The sequence below is a fragment of the Ornithorhynchus anatinus genome, chromosome 4, assembly GCF_004115215.2.
Source record: "Ornithorhynchus anatinus isolate Pmale09 chromosome 4, mOrnAna1.pri.v4, whole genome shotgun sequence".
Lineage (NCBI taxonomy): Eukaryota > Metazoa > Chordata > Mammalia > Monotremata > Ornithorhynchidae > Ornithorhynchus > Ornithorhynchus anatinus.
In genome coordinates, this window is record NC_041731.1 from 35,216,651 (window position 1) to 35,237,189 (window position 20,539).

The 20,539-nt window shown below is 50.8% G+C and overlaps 1 protein-coding gene across 8 annotated transcripts in view; it reads left to right on the top strand.

The window, feature by feature from the left end:
• PRRC2B (proline rich coiled-coil 2B) overlaps window positions 1-20,539 on the top strand; it is a 71,012-nt gene that overhangs the window by 35,688 nt on the left and 14,785 nt on the right. For 4 of the 8 annotated variants that reach the window (XM_039911772.1, XM_029063039.1, XM_029063040.1 and 1 more), the window contains exons 9-24: window positions 311-453; window positions 2,198-2,288; window positions 3,503-3,695; window positions 4,617-4,932; window positions 7,257-7,438; window positions 9,237-9,444; window positions 10,085-10,307; window positions 11,130-13,196; window positions 14,730-14,938; window positions 15,893-16,038; window positions 17,099-17,240; window positions 17,773-17,855; window positions 18,454-18,642; window positions 18,808-19,002; window positions 19,279-19,371; window positions 19,528-19,614. In XM_039911772.1, the coding sequence (XP_039767706.1) occupies window positions 311-453; window positions 2,198-2,288; window positions 3,503-3,695; window positions 4,617-4,932; window positions 7,257-7,438; window positions 9,237-9,444; window positions 10,085-10,307; window positions 11,130-13,196; window positions 14,730-14,938; window positions 15,893-16,038; window positions 17,099-17,240; window positions 17,773-17,855; window positions 18,454-18,642; window positions 18,808-19,002; window positions 19,279-19,371; window positions 19,528-19,614 (4,567 nt within the window). The remainder of the gene's footprint in view (window positions 1-310; window positions 454-2,197; window positions 2,289-3,502; window positions 3,696-4,616; window positions 4,933-7,256; window positions 7,439-9,236; window positions 9,445-10,084; window positions 10,308-11,129; window positions 13,197-14,729; window positions 14,939-15,892; window positions 16,039-17,098; window positions 17,241-17,772; window positions 17,856-18,453; window positions 18,643-18,807; window positions 19,003-19,278; window positions 19,372-19,527; window positions 19,615-20,539) is intronic. The other 4 variants (XM_029063041.1, XM_029063043.1, XM_039911773.1 and 1 more) reach the window with 3 other exon arrangements.

Here is a 20,539-nt window from a genome sequence, read left to right on the forward strand (position 1 = left end):
GACCCAAACAAACCGTCCATGTACTTGGAACAGATGGGTCAGCCTGATGGAGTCTGGGACCTTGTTTTCCAATTTTGGTTTCAAATCTTGGCGAGGCTGTGGAATTGGAAAGTAATGGCCGGGATGCATAGAGAGTAATGCTGGGGATCTGTGGGAGGGCAGGGAAAGGTCTCAGGCAGGATATTCGGATCAGAAGGGAGATCGTCGTGATGAACTTTAGGTTAAAAGCTGAAAAGGAAGCAAATCAAGATGATCACTTGTATCTGAATGGTGCAGCCAGCCCCATTAATGATCTTTGTCTTCCCCATAGGAAAGAGACCAGAATGGGACTGTCTCGACCAACTCGCCCAGTTAGACAGCAAGGAGAGCGGGCACCACGCCCCACCATTATCAATGCTGAAAACCTGAGAGGACTGGACGAACTTGACACTGACGCGGATGATGGCTGGGCAGGTAACCGGTGGTTCTGTGATGTTCGGCTCAGGTGGGATAACTAAACATCCAAAGGTTCTGTCGCCTAGAAATTGCTGTCTATTGTTCACTTGTTGAAATCGATTCACAACATAAGGTGCCAAATCAGTTTTTCTGTCAGCAACCTAAACCCTTGTACCAAAAAACCATGCTGACATAAAACGGGATATTTCTGATTAGGAAAGCACCCTGGCCTAGTGGAAAGAGCCCGCTGCTGGGAGTCAGAAAACCTGGGTTCTGATCCTGGCTCTAGCACTTGCCTGTTGTGTGACCCTGGGCAAGTCCCTTCTCAGTGCCTCAGTCCCCTCGTCTGCAAAATGGTGATTCAATAGCTCATCTCCCTCCTACTTAGACTCTAAGTCCCTTGTGGGACCTGATTACAAGTGGGTAAAATTCATAAGTGAATCTGAGCTCATACTGAGCTGACATGACCCTTGGGATTTGGGGAGACAATTGGGGAAGGCTTCTTGGAGGAGGTGAACAACAACTCTTCAGCCCGGAAGAGAGCAAGGAAGAAGAGAGATTGTTGTTTGAGCCCAGGTGTTTTCTACTGCTAAAATTGACCAAAAGGGTAACCAGTAGGAACCTGTTGGTATGATATTGATCACAAGGACTTGGGACCACCCCCATGATTTTTCCTCAGTTTGAGCCAATGGGTGGCTTGTTTTTTAAGGTTTTTCCATTGTCCCTTTTCAAAAGAGGTACGAAACAACTCCTTGCCGCTGCTGCATCTTGCTTGCTGAAAGGCCTCTTCGGTTCAGTATGGACCATTTAGATTGTGAGCCCGTGTGGGACAGGCACTGTGTCTGACCTCGTTATCTTATATCTTCCCCAGAGGTTAGAAAGAGTGCTTGACACATAGTAAGTGCTTAACAAATATCATAGTTATTATTATTAATTATTAAGTATCCCACTCCAAAGTGGGCTCCAGACCTTGGAGCCCACCTGACTCGAATTTTGGTGCCTTCATTTCGGGGAAGAGTTCAGAGCAGTATTCACTAGTGCACCTTCTCTTTCTTGACTCCCCTCCCTCAAAATATCAACCTTGCCTCTGTTTGGCATTCTACTTCCCCTTTTGCAAAATGGAAAAAGGATCAAACTTATGTTGTAAGTGTAAATTGTGATTTAGTAATCATTACTCTGAATCTTCCTGCATTTAAGGAAGTGAAATTGAAAACTAAATGGTAATACAGTGAATAGCCAGATAACAGATTTAGGAGGGAAAGCAAAGATGAGTTGTTTCAGGGGAACGGAGGGCTGAGTTCTCACATACCAACAGGCTTAAACAGATCACCTTGGTCACCTGCCTCACTAGGCATCCCAAGTGCTCGGGTGCTTGAGATTAAACTCGAGCGAATCAGTTTTCAATAACAGACCTCAGAGATGAATGTTTGCTCATTGCTACCTGCAGTCTTGGATTTGGTGCTTTTTTTGGTGGTCTAGTGGGTCGAACACGAGCCTGGAAATCAGAAGGACCTGGGTCTAATTCCAGCTCCGCCACTTATCTGCCCTGTGACTTAAATGGGAATTAGTACAGTGACCCCCGTGTGGGCTATGGAGTGTGTCCATTCTGGTTATCTTGTTCTACTTCTACCTGGCGCATAGTAAGCACTTAACAAGTACCATGAAAAATGGCTTGCAGGTCTCAGCATTATCAGGTAGCTGTTGTGATCTTCTCTTTAATATTTGTGGGCATTTCCTTCCCTGAATATTCCTACTGCTTTAGGACTTCATGATGAAGTGGATTACTCGGAAAAACTGAAATTCAGCGAAGATGAGGAGGAAGAGGAAGCTCTTAAAGATGGAAGACAGAAGTGGTAAGTGTGCTCCATCCAATCTTCGCCAAGAGCCCCAGTGTCTTTCATTTCAGTAGTTGTCTAAATAATTTGAGTATTTTAGAATAAATTATAGTGGAGGTAAGGCATCTGTGTAATGGCAGTCTGGGGTTGATTGTCTTGAATGTTCCTTCTTTCAAGGAGGTGTAAATGAGGGTGTAATAGGTATGGAGTATTATGAGAATCTCGCTCTAGTGAGCAGAAAAAATCACCACGAATTGGACGGTGCCAAAGATAAGAAATCTGAACCATTCTAACAGGAGGCCAGCAACTTTGCTATGGTGATTTTGTTTTTTATTTTAATCGGTCTTGGACTTGGAAAAATTGAATTCAGTCAGGGAGAATGGGATGAGGGGGGATGGGGTTGTCAATTGAGGTCATCCTTGGTAGCTGTTACTTCCTGCAGATTCTTTCACCTCGCCATTCTGCCCCCTTTCCCCCTTTTCCCTACTACATCATGGTACCATGTAGTGTAGTCACTGGAGTTGAGGAGAAATGGGGGGGGGGTTTTTGTCACCAGAATGATTTCCATCCTCCCTGATGTGAAATTTGGACCCCGAGTGAAAGCTTTTGACTCCTTTTCTGTTCCCAACCACACCATCTCTGGATTAGAGAAGCAATATAGCCTAGTGGAAAGAGCATGGGAGAGGGAGTTGAGACCTCGATTCTACTTCCGGCTCTGCCACTTGCCTACTGTGTGACCGCGGGCAAGTCACTTAGCTTTTCTCTGCTTCAGTGCCCTCAATTGGAAAATGGAAACGAAATATCCATTATCTCTCCCTTTTAGACTGTGAGCCTCATGTTGGGATGTGAACTGTGTCTGATCTGATAGTATTGTATTTGCCCCACGCTTAGCTTAATACTTGCCGCACAGAAAGTTCTTAACAAGTATCCCTTTATTATTATTGTCATTGTCATTATCGTCTTCCTCTCACTTCTCCCCGTCAGACTCACACATTTGGAAAAGTGAGTTGGAAAGAGTGGAAAGTTTCCTTTTTGCTCACATTGGACATTAACTGTTCGTCGTGCACTGGCGCTCTCTCACCCTTGATTCTTACCCTGGACTCTCTTGGTAGTTTAGATCAGCTAGACTTTTTTTTAGTTTCATCGGAATTCCCATCCCTTCTCGTAGCAAGTGAAGTGGGAATGAGGATTTTGGCAACTAGGAGAAGTGCACAAAAATATTTTGATTTTAGGAATAACTGGGATCCTAGAAGACAGAGGCAGCTCTCCCTGAGCTCTGCAGACAGTGCTGACGTCAAGCACCCTGTGGAGGAAAACAAGAACTGGGGCGATGCCGTGGGCCTGTCCCGGGCCATCCGCAAGGTGCCCGAGCCTCAGCCACCGGCCAGGAAGCCGAATAGCTGGACACCAGCTCCTGATTATCAGGTATGCTGACCTGTGTTGCTCCTTGTAGCTCACTATAGTGTCAGGAGGGAGTGTCCCAATCTCCTCCATTAAATCAAAAGCTCCTCGAGGGCGGGGATGTTGTGTCCCCTAACTTTATTTTCTGCTCCCAAGTTCCTAGGAGAGTGTGCTTCACATAAGAAGTACTGATGATGATGATGATGATAGGCTAAAGACGTAAAGTTGCTCAGTTTGGCCAGATAAAAGAAGATTTCCTTTATAACCAGATATAGTCCTCTCGTTGTTCAGAAGACATCGTTAATTCTCTCCTGGAAGAAAGAGGTGGCAATGGGAATCTAGCCATCTGGCCTCACTTGGCCTGCCTGCCTCCTTTTGTCAGTCAGTTGTATTTATTGAGTGCTCACTGTGGGCCGAGCACTGTAATAACTGCTTGGGAGGGCACGGTACATCTGAATGTCCTCCGAATCAGAACTTGCTCTTTCATCTGAAACAGAATTGCCCATCTGGAAATCCACCTGTTATCCAGAGTGTTTGAGCTGTGGTGGATCAGTAAAGTGGCTCTGAAGAATGGCTTTTGTGAAATCATCTTGAAACCCCATGTCACTTTCCAGAAGAAGCTCCATGTTCATTTTGGAGCAGATGCCTTTAATGCCTTCAAATTAGATCCTTAGCACTCTAAAACTTGACCTGATGCACACTGCTCAGGGACACCCACAGGTACACCTGGGCTTTTTAAGGATAGGTGTGTAGAAAGAGCGATTTTTTTTTCCTGAGCTGTCAGTTAGTACAGGGAAATTGGACAGGATTTCACTGGGAGAGGAGTTGAGAAGTTGGAACCCCCAAGACCTGGGAAAGGGGTTCGATCTATGCAATTTGTGGTTTGGGCTCGAGCGGCTGCAGGCGGTGGAGCTGAAGCTTCCTTGGCCTTTCTCCTTTTGGCAGAAGCCCTCCCTGGGGGGTGTCCTCAGGCAGCAGTCCCTGGAGGACAGAGAGGAGAAGCTTCCTCCACGGCAGAAGTTTGTCCAGTCAGAGATCTCCGAGGCTGTGGAGCGAGCGCGGAGGCGGAGGGAAGAGGAGGAACGGCGGGCCCGGGAAGAGCGGCTGGCTGCCTGTGCCGCTAAGCTCAAGCAATTGGATCAGAAGTGCAGGCAGGCGCAGAAGGCCAGCGAGGCACAGAAGCAAGTGGAGAATGAAGAGTCCCACCCGCCGAGTGCCGAGAAACCCCCAGTGCAGGAGAACAGCCACCCTCTGCGCAGAGGTAAGGTCCTGCTAGCTGGCCTTGTTCTCTGAAGGCTTGAGGGTTGTGGTAATGGTGTTTGATTCCATGGCCCACTTCATTCAGTTGGGGCTCTGAGCGTTCTCTAAATCACCATCATTCCTCCTCTGTGGTTTTTCAGAAGATTTCAGAGAAAAACCGGTGAGATTTTGCTTCTTTTTTATTGATGGGGGAGGCCAAGCTCACTGGACCTGTGCAGAGGTGTTAACGGCCAGGAATTAAGCTCAGTCTTCCTACCACTGGAGCAGCCCTTTTTCCTCACCTAGGGTGGTAATTTGAAATGAAGGCTGTAGCCCACTGCTTGTTGTGGCTTCAGACACAAAATTCCCCGTGACCATAGGTATCCTCTTTTAGCTGCTGACTTGGTCCATCTTTTTCATTTGTTCACTCTCAACAAAAAGAACCCTTTTCCTGATGGCAGTCAGCCCACAGTCTCGCAAGCTGCTTGGGTCAGAGGAGACTTCTCATTTTGGAGGCCCATTTTTCACTTGAGTCATCCCCCTGGGGCTTGGAAGGCACTCATGGGTTGTGAGCACCCATGGTCACCACTCCGTCCAGGGCAGTCTCTTGACCAGCCCTGTGTCCGCTAAATGGGAGTGAGCTTGAATTCATTTAAAACCGTGGCTCAAAAAGGTCAGATGAGTCCCTTGTTTGTGATGTGGGTTTGATAACTTGGGAGATGCAGCCATTTCCCCTCCTAACTCTGGTTTTTATCTTGGCAGTACCCCTTTTTGTCCCTGGGATTTTAAAGCAGCCTCACATGGCTGCGGGAGACTTGCCCTTTTCTGTCCATCTTCCTTGATCCACTCCCAAGCAGGGAGGCTGTAGGTTGAGGAAAACCTGGCCTTAATCTGTAGCTTGCTCAGTGGTGAGAATATTTTCTCTAATTTGGCCCATGTCCTCAGCTCTCCAGTTTGCATAATGCCCAACTTGTCATTTTGTCCATATAGCATGGAGGGGCTTCTGGCATGATGGGAGGGGGTGGGTAGGGGACAGGGAAGCATTGTTATTGGACTTGGAAGAAAGCTAGGTCATAGTGGAGAATTTGGCTGTTAAATCAGGAGAAAGGAGAAGGAAAGGCTGGGTTTGTGTTTTCTGCAGTGTGGTAATGGAAATTGCTGGGTACCGAATTCTTTCTGAATTAAACTGGGGCCACTTATCACTAAATTTCTTAGCAGTCTCACATTTCCTCTTACCTCCAGGACATCTACTTAGTTGTCCCACTGTCACCTCCAACTTAACATATCCAAACAGAACTCGTCTTACCACCTTAACCTTATCCTCATGACCGTATCACTGTAGACGACACCACCATCCTCCGTGTCTCGCCCGTAACCTTGGCAGTACCCTCGACTCATCTCTCACATTCAACTCACATATTCAATCTGTCATCAAATCCAGTCATTTCTACCTTCACATCTCTAAAATCCTTCCTTTTCTCGCCATTCGAACTGGTACCACACTGATCCAAGCAGTTGCCCTAAGCCACCTTGCCTACTCCTCGCCAATCTCCCTGCCTCTCCCCACTCGAGTTCTTCACTCTGCTGCATGGATCATTTTTCTAAAAAAAAACATTCAATGAAAGTCTCTCCACTCTTCAGGAACCTCCAGTGGTTGCCCATCCACCTCCACATCAAACAGAAACTCCTTACCATTGGCTTTAAAGTACTCACTCAGCTTTCCCTCTCCTACCTTACCTTCCTGATTTTCTACTGCAACTCAGCCCACCCACTTCGCTCTTCTAACACCAACCTACTATCTCTACTTCAATCTCATCTGTCCTACTGCTGACCACTTACCCCTTCCGTCCCCTTTTGGCTTGTTCAGACCACCATTTATGTTCCCACTTCGGAAGCCCTCCTAAAATCACATCTCCTTTAAGAGGCCTTCCCTAATTAAACCCTCTATTTCCATCCTCTCCCTCCTCTCTGCATTGCCTCTTCAATCGGCTCTGTTCCCCCATCCACTCTATGTTTACCCCACGACACTTCTGTGCATGTCCTTACAGATTGCCATTTCCCCGGCTATAATCTGTTAGAATCTATCTCCTTCCCTAGCATAAGGTCCTTGTAGATAGGGGTTGAGTTCACCCACTCTTTTGTATTATACTTTCCTTAGCACTTATTATGGTACTCTGCACACGGTAAGCATTTAATAGATACCACTGATTCCTCTAAGTGCTGTGAACGAACAATGCAGTGTGAGTGCTGAAGACCGGTAGTAATTTGCCTCATGCCCCGAGTGCTTTCACCACCCAACAGTTGATCATTTTACACCCTGCGCTACTCCTGTGGTTTGCCTCTCAGCGACACCCGAGCTTCATACCCAGGAAACTCCAGCTGCTTATCCAGAAGAGGAGCCAGCAGTTCCCCCAGCTGTGGCCCAGAGCAGCAGCGACGAAGAACTCAGAGAGTCCACCTCTCCAGCCCAAGAGTTCAGCAAGTTCCAGAAGTCACTCCCCCCAAGATTTCAGCGCCAGCAGCAACAGGTATGAGGGCATTTAAAGGGTGGGCCCAAATCTCCCAATCTCAGAATGATGTTTCCTTCTGCCCCCTCCTAACCCAGGCAACATTTCTCGGAGTTTACGGCAGTGAGAATAGCAGTTATAGGGTGCGATTGCGAGGGCAGACTCCACTTACTAAAACCAGGATCCAGAGCTGTGCAGATACACCTGTGAGTGGGTAGTCCAATGGCAAGCGCCTGTCCCCAGTATCTCGTCGGCAGGGGTGAACCAAAGTATCAAGTCTTAGAATTTGCTAATCGCTTGGCTTTGAAACAGGGCTTCTGCTTGACAGCATGGCAACCTTCTATGCTCTTTAGAAGGAGGAGGATGTTAGCTTAGAAAATGAATGAGTGATGGTAAGAGAGTCTTTCTCTTTTCTGTTCTTTATAACTCACAGCCTTTGGAGAGGCCGAAGAACCTGTGATGGAATGAGCACAGCATTGTAGCTCAGAAACTTCCTAACAGGGGCCCGCTCTTTGGCGTCAGAAGCAGTTAATTTGATTGCTGGGCTTTTATAGAGCTCCCATTTAGCTTGGGGAAAAAGTGGTTAATCTCGAAAAACAGCTATCTTGTAATTACATGTAGAGAAGTTATCTAATTACTGATTGGGGTAAGTGTCTTGGGTAACTCCAGTTAAGGGCACAACAATAACAGTTGCTACAGTGAACTTTCCTGATTGCCCCACCCTCCCCCACCTAAAAAAAGGCCAACAAATACAGAATGGATGCAGAATAGAAAGCTTTGAGTAACCTAGAAGAATCCAGAGCCCAGACTGTGGTAAAATCCTTCAGGGACACTGTGGGGTATAGGCAGGGTATGTGTCTACCAACTCTGTTATATTGTACTGTCTCAAGTGCTTAGTACAGTGACCAGCACACAGTAACCACCCAATAAATAAGATCGATTGGTCAATAGGCAAGAAAATCTGATGCACCCATCCTGGAAAAATCTAGACGTGCCCATCTCTCCAGGAAGAAAGTGACTGTGAGCAGGCTGCCCTTAGTACTGTGAAGTGGGCGAAAGTGTCCAGGTTCCTTTAAAGGATTTATTTATTTATTTATTTAATATTTGGATGCCTGTAATGCATTTCCCACAAAGAGCCCTGGCATATAGTTTGGGAACTCACTAGACTGGCTGGGCAGCCCTTGATGTTTGTGGTTGGGAAGTGGCTTGACTCATGAATGCTGGAGGTGTGTGGAGTGGTTTACAATGTTCTGGGGCAACATGGCCATCCTTGTCTTGGCAACAGGCTTGTTTTATGCAGAGATGATCAACATGAAGGGACAATGTGTGGGTGGGGAGAACCATCTTATAGGAGGAAATCAACTCTCTCCAGCTGATTTTGGCTGCACCTGAACAAGTTCTGGAACACCTCTGTGCCTCTGCTTTAATTATCGTTTTTATGGTACTTGTTAAGCGCTTCCTTTGTGCCAAGCACTGTTCTAGGTGCTGGGATAGATAGAAGGTAATGCCCCAGCTGTCGTTCTTCTCCCTTGCCGCCTGACAGACATCCACCGAATCCGAAAGCCCACCCCGTCTCGGGAGTGGCGGCCCTAGAGGATACCACTAAGACATGTCTTCACCTCCCCTATCTTCTCTAGGATTGACCGGTCCGGGCTTTGACTCCATTTTTCCTTGTGGTGCTGAGCAGTATTGATTCCTTTACTCTTTGAGAAAGATTGGCGACTGCCAGGCACAGGCAGGCCCAGTGCGCCTGTAAGAGGTGTTTGCTATTCCAGGAATCGTGTGCTTACTCAGTGGTTCTGCTCTTCCGTTTGTCTAGGAGCAGCTGTATAAAATGCAGCATTGGCAGCAGCAACAGGTGTACCCCCCACCTTCCCACTCCCACCCTCAGCGCACGTTTTACCCAGCCCATCCTCAGATGCTGGGGTTTGATCCCCGTTGGATGATGATGCCCTCCTACATGGATCCTCGCATGACTCCAGCTCGAACCCCCGTCGACTTCTACCCCTCCGCCCTCCACCCTTCAGGTAGGAGACCCGTCGGTGATGCCGCTGCCAAGGCCAAACCCCTTATGTTGAAACTTCATAGGAAATCCCACCTCCATGGGCCCAAGGCTTTTGGCAGAATGATCTTGCAAGGGGTGTAATTGACCCTAGGCCTGCTTTCTCAGGGCGAGAGAGTAATTTGCAGTGGTACTGAAGTGAAAGTTCGGGCAGAGGTCTGGAAGCTCAGGTAAACGGACAGAACCACTTTCCCTTTTGCTCATTTTCTTGTACGGAGGCAGCTCTATTCGGGCTGCTTTATTGGTGAAATTTGGGAGCACTGTGACATCATTTTGGCAGAGACTTGAAGTCCAACACAAAGGCTCTGCCAGGCCCATTGCAAAGTGGTGGAATCAGACTACCCAGCTGATAGCCTGCACCCTTTGTGCTGCCACTAACCTAACATTCTTATATTGGACCAGATTTACTTGTCCAGGTCTGAGGAAGTCTAATAAACCAGTACACCTGGTTCCTCTAAATGGCTGCCGCTGACTGGCAGCCCTCTTCCTCTCTTACCCCTTCCTTTCTCTTTCCCCTTTCCCTGATGATTTGTCACAGGTACATTTCTTTTCTGAGATCTTTGGTACAACTATAAGGTGTTACAGGTTCTTTCTGTGCTCTCCAGGAATAATGAAGCCGATAATGGCGCAAGATTCCATAAATGGACCCGGCTGTCGCTCTGAGGAGCAGAACTGTCCGCCCTCCATCCAGCAAGAAAGGAAAGTGGCTCCCATTGATCCGGCCCCTGTGTGGAGCCAGGACGGCTACGCGGCAATGCAGAGCAAGGGGTACTCTCTCCCACACCCAAAACAGAATGAGAGTTTGACAGTGGAGGGAGTTCGTGGCAGGTGAGGGGCAATGTCGTACCGTTGGTTTGCTACTGCCTAGCCTTGGCTGTCTTGGAAGCCCCTGCTTGCTGTTGGCGATGAAGAGTCAGTGGAGGGAGTGGCTGTCCCACGAGACCCTGACTCAGGAGAAAGGCCAAGGTGGTGGGAGGGGCGAGGGGTGTGGTCTGAGTACCCTGAAGGAGTAGAAAGGGGGTTAAAGAGCTGGTGGGCATCTGGGGCATTTTCCTCATTGTTGAATGCTTGTTGGGGAGAGAATTGCACTTCCATTGCGAATGGAGAGCATGGAACAGACCTTGGACTCTGAAGGCTGGGGGAACGATGACTTTAATCCTGCCTCAGGCTCACAGAGGAGGGAACCTCACAGCTTGCCCTCTCCTAGCGTGGGGTGAGTCGGGGGTGTCGATCACACAGTTGTCAAATTTAGAGAAGGTAGTACCGGTAGCCCGACGGCAATCTGGCACTTTACTCCCCCGGCCCCTGACTCTTCGTGAACGTGTGGAATTCAGTTCGTTTTTTGCACCAGAGCATTTCTCTGGCTCTTCTTTTATCCAGGGTGGAATGTGTCCATCAGGGCCCTTCCTAGTCTTCCTCAGGGTTGTGGACTCTGGGTGCCATTGGCAGATCAGTAGGTCAGCAGGTGTGATGCTTGCAGACCCGCGATCACCTAGTTGGAAATAGAGCATGCATTTTGTGCTTGTATTTTTTTTCTTTTTCTTTTTCTTTTTTATTTTTTTCGTCCCTTTTTGCCCTAAACTGTGTTCAGCATGGGAACCCGGAGCCAGACTCCAATCACATTGACTGATTTTTCTGGTTCCTTTTCAGGAATGAAAGCTCTTACTCTGCCTCAACTGGAAGGTCAGGGGGCGTAAGTGCCCAGCGCGATCTCTTTGAGGAGAGAGGGGATGAGTACTTAAATGCTTTTGACAAGAAGGCCCCAGCAGACTTTGACAGCTGTGTACCCTCTCAAAGAATAGGCCAGGAGCTTTTGTTTCCACCCCAGGAAAACGTACAGGAGGCAGGTGGTCCCGGGGGCCAGCATTCAAGCCTCAGGTCCTCCCCGTTGGAGTCTGACTTGGTCCCAGCTGATAAAAAATCAGAGTACAGTGGTTGGGATGTCGGACAGACCCCAAAACCCTCAGACCCAGCCACGACTGTGAGAGAAGAGGCTCCCAGGGATGAGCAGCCCTTTGACTCTGACCCTTGGAAGAAGGAAGGAGGGGCCACCAAGCAGCCCGCCCCAGAGTCAGAGTGGACCCCCGAAAACCGAACCACCAGCACCCCACATCAGGAGCAAATGGGAAGGTCCCGGAGATCAGGGCCCATTAAAAAGCCGGTCCTGAAGGCCCTCAAGGTAGAGGAGAAAGAGAAAGAGCTCGAGAAGATTAAACTGGAAGGTGGGGAGGAAAGTACCCGTCCCCTGAAAGAGAAGGGGTCTCCCTACAAGGCGGAGAACGAAGAGGGTGATGGCGAAGACCCCAAATCCGCCAGTTCCGCACACTCCCTCCTGGATGAGAAGGATCCCTCCCAAGCCGGCTTTGTCCGGGAGGCCGAGAAGTTTGAAGAGGAAGAGAAGGCCGAGAGAGTCTGGGAGACCAAGCTCTCAAAGGATTCCAGTGACCTTCCTCCGACCAAGAGGAATAACTGGATATTCATCGATGAGGAGCAAGCCTTTGGGAGGGGTCAGAACAGAGGTCGAGGCCGAGGCTTCAGGGAGTTCACTTTCCGTGGCCGTGGAACCGGCGGGAGCAGTGGCATCGGGAGCCCCAGGGGGGTCTACATCAGCCAAAGAAGTAGCCGCGGGAGGGGTCTCCGGGAGTTCAACCAGATAGATGACTTCCCCCGGGGCAAGCCCAGGCGCCGCATTGCCAGCGAGACCCACAGCGAAGGGTCCGAATACGAAGAGCTCCCCAAGCGGCGTCGGCAGAGGGGCTTGGAGACTGGAAACGAGGGCTCGCTTCTGGAACGAGAGGAGAGTGACCTGAAGAAGGGGGACTTCAAAGATTCCTGGAGATCCAACAAAATCTACTCGGATGACTACAGCAGCCTGGATGCCAAGAACAGGGGCCCCCGAGCTTTCGGGCGGGCGCTGCCCCCAAGGCTGAGCAACTCCGGGTATGGACGGAGAAGCTTTGTGACCAAGGAGTCGCCCCACTGGCAGAGCAGGAGCGGGGGAGCCCCCTGGCAGGATTACGGCAGTGGCATTCCCTCCGATTCGTTTGGGGCCAGGCGAGCAGCCGACCGAGATTACAGCCAAGAATCCTACAAGCATTCCGACTCGTTCATCGGGAGGGGTTTTGAGGAAAGCCACTTGGATGACAAGAGGTCCTTCTTCCAGGATGACTACGCGGCCGACCCAGAAAACATAGAGAACCGGCCTTTTCGGCGACGGCGGCCCCCCCGCCAGGACAAGCCCCCCCGGTTCAGGCGCCTGCGGCAAGAGCGAGAATCCCTGGGCCAGTGGGGCAGTGAGGAAGGGCCAAACTCGCTCTCTGGCCAGTGGCCCGGGAGACCCAAGCTGGCCCCCGGGGAAAAAAGCAGCACAACTGGGAGGAGGTCCCCCGAGTTATCCTATCAGAACTCTTCAGACCACGCCAATGAGGAATGGGAGACAGCCTCCGAGAGCAGCGACTTCAGCGAGAGGAGGGAGAGGCGGGAAGGCGGGGCAGCCGAAGGCGACGCCCAGCTGGACGGCGGCTTGGCCGGAGCCAACTTGGGCGAAAAGAGAGAGTTGGCCAAAAGGAGCTTCTCCAGCCAGAGACCCCTAGTAGACAGGCAGAGCCGCAAGATGGAGCCCGGAGGGTTTGGGGAGAAGTCTGTAAGGACGGGCGGAGGCGGAGCTGTTACCCGCTATGAGAGCCAGCCGAACGGGACGCCTTTGAAAACCAAAAGGTAAAAACAAAAATCAAACAAATCCTGGTTCTTTAAGAAAAAAAAAACACACCAAAAAAACCAACATGTGCTTCGGGCATGCATGTGCCGCCGTATGTCAGATGGCCTGGGCCTGTCTGGAGTTGCGTGCCAGAAGGGTGGACTCCAGTGAGGCCATTGTCCGTGATTTCCTCCATCACCCGCTCTAGCATCGTTTGTCTGCTCCTCTGGCGTATATTATTGTGGCTTTAAAAAAAAACCAAAACACCCCCGCGCACACCCACTCACCCACACAAATCATCCTAATCCCCCTCCCGTGGCTCAGGAGGTGGGAGACCGCCACACTTCTGGCGCCTGCACTAGGGGTCCGGCAATCCTACCCAGGGTCCCAAGCCCTGTCAGGGGATCGTTGCAGAGAGGACACGGTTCCCCTGTGCAAGGAACTGATAAGCACCGGCAATTCATCCAGATTTCTCGACTTCAAAGCTTCTTGAGGCCGGCAGCCCTGGCTGGGTGGGGGTTACGCCGGGGTCTTGCCGCACTGAATCGGCCTTTCCAGGAGCAGCCCTGCTTCCTGGCAGAAGGGGGAAGGCAGTGCCCCTTCCAGGGATGCCAACTCAGTGTGGCAAGGGCCAGGCGATAATGAAGGCGTCAGGGTCTGTCTCCGCTGTTGCTCTGGGGCCCGGACTGCCTGAAGGCTCTACAAGCACATCTTCTCAGCGGCGGAAGCTTTGAAGTGGACAATCCGTGCTCAGTGACAACGGCTACCTGGTGGTAACCTGCGGGCTGCTCCTTGTTTGAGGAGAGAAAGCAAAGCAGGAAAGCAGGCGGACTGCTGAACGTTGCTTTTTTTTTCCCCCCTCTCTCTCCATAGAATCGTGGGAATTGAGACATGAAGACCTGTTGGTCACACACCCAATTCACCCCAAAAGGGGAGCCAGTGCAGGATTATTAGGCTTGCAAATGTTTCGTCCAGCATAGGTTGAAGTGTCCTTGATAGTGATGCTCAGGATTGCTTTGTTTCTCTGCCCCTCCCTCGGTGCGTCTGGCCAGCCCCTCTGGGAGGAGCGGCCTGGAGCGGATGATGGTCGGAATTGCCAGATGGGTCCAGAAAAGACCTCTGCGGTCCTTTGGCCTCAGCACTTCAGCCCCTTCAGACTCTCCTCCTTGCACTACCCTGAATGTGGCAGGCACGCAGTAGAGAGATGAAGCATTTGTCACTAGAGGAACTGGGGGGCAGTGTTGGAGCTGAATATTTTTTTTCCAAGTCCTGGACCCTGAATAAGTAAAAGTTTGGCAGAAAGAAGTTGTGCCGCTGCATTCTAGTTAAGGTGGCCAAGTGCGCGGGGGCCCATTCTCGTTGTTATCGCACAGGGATCCGATCAGTTACGAAACGAGCGTAAAGGGAAAGTGCTTGCTACCCGCTGGGGCTTTGAGAAAATGGGGAATGAGATCCAAGGTATAGGTGCTCAGGGTGTGCTTTTCTCTTTTCCTCCTGCCCAGCTCCTGGGTCTGCATCCCTGCTTAGCAGCTCTGAACCTCTTCCCTCCGCAGGTCTCCTGAAGAAACTCTACCTGGAAGCCTCAGCAGCACTAATGGTGGGAGCGGGCATTCTTCGTACAGCCTAGAGCGGGCTGCTCACGCCACCTCCTCCGACACCACCGAAGCCGCAGGGAAGAAGCCGGAGAAGGACCCCCAGGTGGCCATCCAGCGAGCGGGCGAGAAGGGAGAGGCAATGCCGCAGTTCGACCTGAGTTACGGAAGTAAGTGTATTTCCAGACCCTGTCTCCGAGATCATCGGGGGAAGAGAAAAAAGCGTGTGCAGAACAAGGACCAGGTCATCCCAGGCCTGCTGCTGGACTCCCTCTCGGCAACTCCTATCGTGGGAGGTCCGGGCTGATCTCAATTTGATGATGTTTTTTGTGAAGAAGGTGGACCATAAAATACATTGGGGAGTTCCCAGGGAGGATAGATTTCCTCTAGTCACGGTAGCTCTGACCATTGTTTTGGAGCAACTCCAAAAAATGTCAGGATTTCTGGGTTCAGGATGGTGAAATGAGTTTACGTGGTGGAGCTGTGGACGTCTCCTGAAGCACAGTCTCTGGGACCCTGGCACTGCATCTCTCTGGGGTACAAGGGGCGTCAGTTCCCACTTGCCCTTCTGGCTCTCCTTTTCAGGGATGCGGGAACCCCAATCCACAACCCTCCCCCCAGCTCCCATAGCCAGGATAGTCTACTGCTGAAGTGGCAAGGAGCTATCTGAGGGAAAGGGGAAGGATTTCAAGAGGTGGTGTTATTATCAGCAACAATAATAATAATAATAGTAATGTGGTATTTAAGCTCTTATTATGTGCCAAGCACTTCAGTAAGCATTGGGATTGGTACAAGATAATCAGGTCCCACATGGGACTTACAACCTAGGGAGGGAGAACAGGTATCAAATTCCCATTTTGCAGATGAGGGAACTGAGGCACAGAGAAGTGAAGTGAGTTACCCAAGGTCACCCAGCAGGTTTGTGGCATTTGTCCGACTCCCAAGCTCATGCTCACTCACTAGGCCACGCTCTTCGTTGGATTTGATTGATGCTGAGTGGGCTGCCAGAACCCTGAGCCTTAATGAACTGAAGCGAGGCTTCCCATTTTGAAATTGGGGTGTTTTATCGACCTTGTCTTCGAATGAGTGGAAAGCCCTCTCTTTCCCTTGCATCCTCCACTCAGATGCCATCATTGACAATCGAGTGTCGAGCCCTGGGGAGGAGAGCGAGGTGGGGCCCATTGTGAGCGAAGGCTTCATCGAAGTCCTGACCAAAAAGCAACGCCGCCTATTGGAAGAGGAGCGAAGAAAGAAAGAGCAAGCAGTCCAGGTGAGCAGGGGCAGGGAGCATGGGGACAGGGAGAGCCTGGTTCTGGGGAAAATCAAAGCATGAATTGTACTTTCCAAGTCCTTAGTACAGTGCTCTGCACACAGTAAGCACTCAATAAATACGATTGAATGAATGAAAACAGAAGCAGTGGACGGGCCAGATGGTGACTGACTCCCTAGGTTTCACTGAAGTAACGGCTGGAGAAAAGTACAGACAAGGAGCAGGGACATGCAAGACCTGGTTTAGATTTTTGGGGGATGGGAGGAGGCGAGAAGAGGATGATGGGGCAAAAGAGACGAGAATGCAGGGGTTTTGGAAAAACCTTTCTCATTCCCTGTGATAGTTCTCAACACTCAATGCCGAGAATTAGTTGAGATTCTGCCTTTCTCACCCTATTGGGTATCTGATTGAGCGCGTGCCAAAATAGAAGAATTGTCGATATTGGGTCAATCCAGCCCAGTGTTTCTTCTCAAATCTAGTGGTTTGCCGTCTTTGAAAGTCATCCTCAGGGTGGATAAGGATGTGTCCTTTGGCATCCCTAACTTTTCCCACTGCCTAGCTGTCATGGATCTGTCACGGATGGCTCTGTCTAACCCAACTCATGTCCCCCTTTCCCCTGCATCTAACTTTCCCTCCAGTAAACCATCATGGACCTAGTTTTGGGGAATCCATTTCAGTCCTTGAGCCTACTGCTCTTTTCCTGCCTACACAATTCTCGAGGTGTTTTTGCCACTCACTGTATGCGTGCTTCTTTTTTTGTCGTAACTTACTCCCCCTAAGCTCCAACGGCCGCCCCTAGACCAAACGAAGCTGTTTCAGCCTCAAAAGAACTACAGTTTCGATTGGTGCTTAGGTCTTGAGAGGGAGAAGAAAATTGATCTGATTAGGTAAGGTAGAGATGAAAATAAGCAGCACCACCCTTTATTGTTTAAGATCTCGTTGAATGCCTCCAGCACTCCAAGGGTTAGGGACGTCAGGATGGATTCTTGCAGCTCTCAGTCCAAGCTTCTTTGGGCCAAGGTCCCCGTGCTGATTTGTATCGCTTGACTCTTTCCCTCAGGTACCCGCCAAAGGCCGAGGCCTTTCCTCTCGTATTCCTCCTCGGTTTGCCAAGAAGCAGGGCACCATGTGCTTGGAGCAAGGGGATGTTACGGTTTCCGGCAGCAGCCTGGGCACAGAAATCTGGGAGAGTAACAGCCAAGGTGAGACCTCAGGGGCCCTGCGGTCGCCAGTGTGGCACGGAGCCCTCGCCAGGCCCTGTCCGTCTTTAGGCTTTGGCAGATCCCATTCTGAATAAGGAACTCACCGGGTGTCGCGGGCTCATTGGCTGGGCGCGGCCATTTTCAGGCTTCAGGGTGCCTTTTTCCTAGCCAGCCAGACTTAGGGCATCCACTCCTTCCTGGTAGATCCAGGTAGCTGCAGGTCCCCTACCAGCTTCATTTACTCCTGGCAGCCCTTGCGTGAGTCAGCGGAGAACCAGAGGAGAAGTTCAGCTAGTACTTAGCTGATTTAGGGGTCAGTCATTTAAGTGGTCTGCAGGGACAGCTTCTCAGCACCAAAGGCAGCCCTGTGTGGTCACCCATGAGCGCTAGCTGTCTTTTGTTCCCCCACAGTTAGGACTCTGTGGCAGGTCTTTCCTCTGACGAATCATATTTGAGAGATTGTAAAGCACAGACCCCGTTGCCCGGTGGCCCCATCGCACCCTCCCTAACCTCAGCTCCTTTTGGCTTGTAGCACTCCCCGTTCAGTCACCCGGCAGTGATTCCTGGAGCAAAGCCGTCAATGCCTTTAACAGCACCGAGTCCAGCTCTACAGAGGTCAGTGGGCCCGAACTCACTTGGAAGTGCACGGTTCACGTGTTCTCGTAGCCAGCCCAGGCCGCGGCCTCGGTTGCATTTGCTGACTTTCCCCGGGCTTCACCAGCTGTATGTAGACCTGTGTCCCACGGGAGTGGGTGGACACCATCCTGAATCGGGCTCCTGTTCAAAACGGGTCATGCGGGCCTGGTTTGCAGTGGCTCGTGGGCTGCATCTCCTGCATCTAGGCTTGGCGGGGGGTGGGCGATGCAAAAAAAATTAAAAGAAAAAACCAAAAACCTGGGCAAAGAGAGGAGATTGCTGAACACGGCAGTTGCCTTTCCCCTGTGGAGACTGGAGTGCAATCTGGTTTGGGTCATAAGTGAAATGAGCTTGGCAGTCTGTCTAGGGGCTCTTGGATGTTTTCCGGGTTTACCAGGCTGCAGCGGGGTTGCCGACTTTGGTGATGCCTGCTCTGGAGATGGCAGAGGGCTGGGCCGATGCACGGCCAGGATGGGGCAGGAGGGGGCTCATCCGTAAACTGTTCAATTCTCATTTTGATTTCCTTTTTGAGTTTGGTGGCAGGGCGTTTTAACCCATTTCGTGCTTTGCATAGCAGGGTTTTAAAGGCAGCCAGGGGGATAGTGGCATTGACTTGAGCGCGGAGTCTCGGGAATCCTCCGCTACCTCCTCCCAGCGCAGCTCCCCATATGGCACTCTCAAACCAGAGGAGATGAATGGGGCTGGCCTGGTGGAACCCAAGCCCGACTGCCAGAAGGAGCAGGCTCAGAAGCAATCTGATAAAAAGGTAATCTGGACTCGCAGAGCAAACCGATACACTCCTCTACCCCCCAACCCCAGGGCCCGGGCTGACGGCGGACTGGGGAAGCTCGTTGTTCTCGGGTCACTTGGAGATTAGAGCTCGGGGTCTTTCTAGTCTGCGGGATCTCAGCCTCTCTGCTTTTCCATTAAGGATTCAGAACAAGGCTCAGGACAGAGCAAGGAGCACAAGCCCGGACCCATCGGCAACGAGCGCTCTCTGAAAAACAGAAAGGGCTCTGAGGGTGCGGAGCGGCTGGAAGGGAATGTCCCGCCCGTTAACGGGGTGGAGATTCACGTGGACTCCGTGCTGCCCGTCCCGCCCATTGAATTTGGAGTCAATCCTAAAGTGAGGATTTTCTTTTCATTTTCCTTTTTATTCATTTTGGGGTGGGAGCGGAGCGGGCCCGAACTCGTGAGTCTCATGCGAGGTCCCGCGGGCGGGGCTTTCCTCCAGAAGAGGGATCAGTTGAGCAGGACCGGAGAGAGAAGGAGGCTCCCTCAGGATTAGTCAGGTTTGGGTACTACTGGGACCAGGCGCTGTTGAATTGCCTCATAGATTTCATTACTGACACAAACCAGGTTCTCAAGATGACTTGGCTCATGTGTTCGCTGTCTCCATCAGGAAAACTTGCGGTGTGGGAATGCAGGAAGGGGAATGGATTCCCAGTACCCCGTGTGCAATTGGGAAATGTCTAGCCCTTCTGCCGAGCACAGGGTGAGCGATTGGCTGAATCTGTAGCCCTCACTGAGCACTGCTTAGTGACTCTCCTCAGTTGCCGAGATTATGATGAATAAACGGTGAACTTTCCTCCAGGCACGTGCATAGGGTGATCTGGGCGGGGTCTGACCCGGGTGTGTTGCCTGCTTTCAGGACTCTGATTTCAGCTTGCCTCCCGGCTCTGCCTCTGGTACGTCTGCAAACCCTGTTGCCAAACTTCAGGATGCCTTGGCCAGTAACGTAAGTGTGGGCCGCTTCCTACCCTCCCCTCACGTACCCATTTTGCGAAGGGGTCTGGAAACCCGAAGGGACAGATGACAAATGGAGGTTTTTCATAGTAAAATAAAACGGAGTACTCTCGGCCTTCCTTTACAGTAGAAACCTTTCCTTCGCTCTGAGCCTTTCAAGGCCCACTCTCCCTCCTGCAAATGGGGACGAGACTAGGAACGGGACGAGGCTTTGGGGGTAGATAGGGGCATAGGATCCAGCAGAACTACCAGCTGGACAACCCTGAAGGTCATTGGTTAACCTGAAAGATCATTTGGGGGATACGAGCAAAAGTATGAAGTACAAGACCATACCCTTACATCCTTTTGCACCCTCCTCTCATTTGCCAGTCCAGGTGTTGTAGTAGCCCAGGAGCACTCTGTAGTCCAGAGCACTGAGGTGGAACAGCTGGCAACAAGCTGGCATGAGAAGCAGCGTGACGTAGTGGATTAGAGCACAGGCCTGGGACTCAGAACGTCATGAGTCCTAGTCCCAGCTCCACCACTTGACTGCTGTGTGACCTTGGGAAAGTCACTTCACTTCTCTGGGCTCAGTTCCCTCATCTGTAAAATGGGGATTACGAATCTGACCCCCACGTGGGACAGGGACTGTACCCAACCCAATTCGCTTGTATCTACCCCAGAGCTTAGTACAGTGACTAGCACATAGTAAGCGCTTAACAAATACCATAATTATTATTATCATTATTGACCCACGACTTGACTTAATGGTGTCACAATATACTTGTCCCGATCTGAGGAGTGAGGAAAAAGGTAAGGGATCGAAAGCAAAGGCAGCTTAATCTTGCCTGTACCTTTCAAGGGAGACACCAACACTCAATCCGTAGTATTCACTGAGCACCTGCTGAGTGCAGAGCACTGTATCGAACACTTGTCCA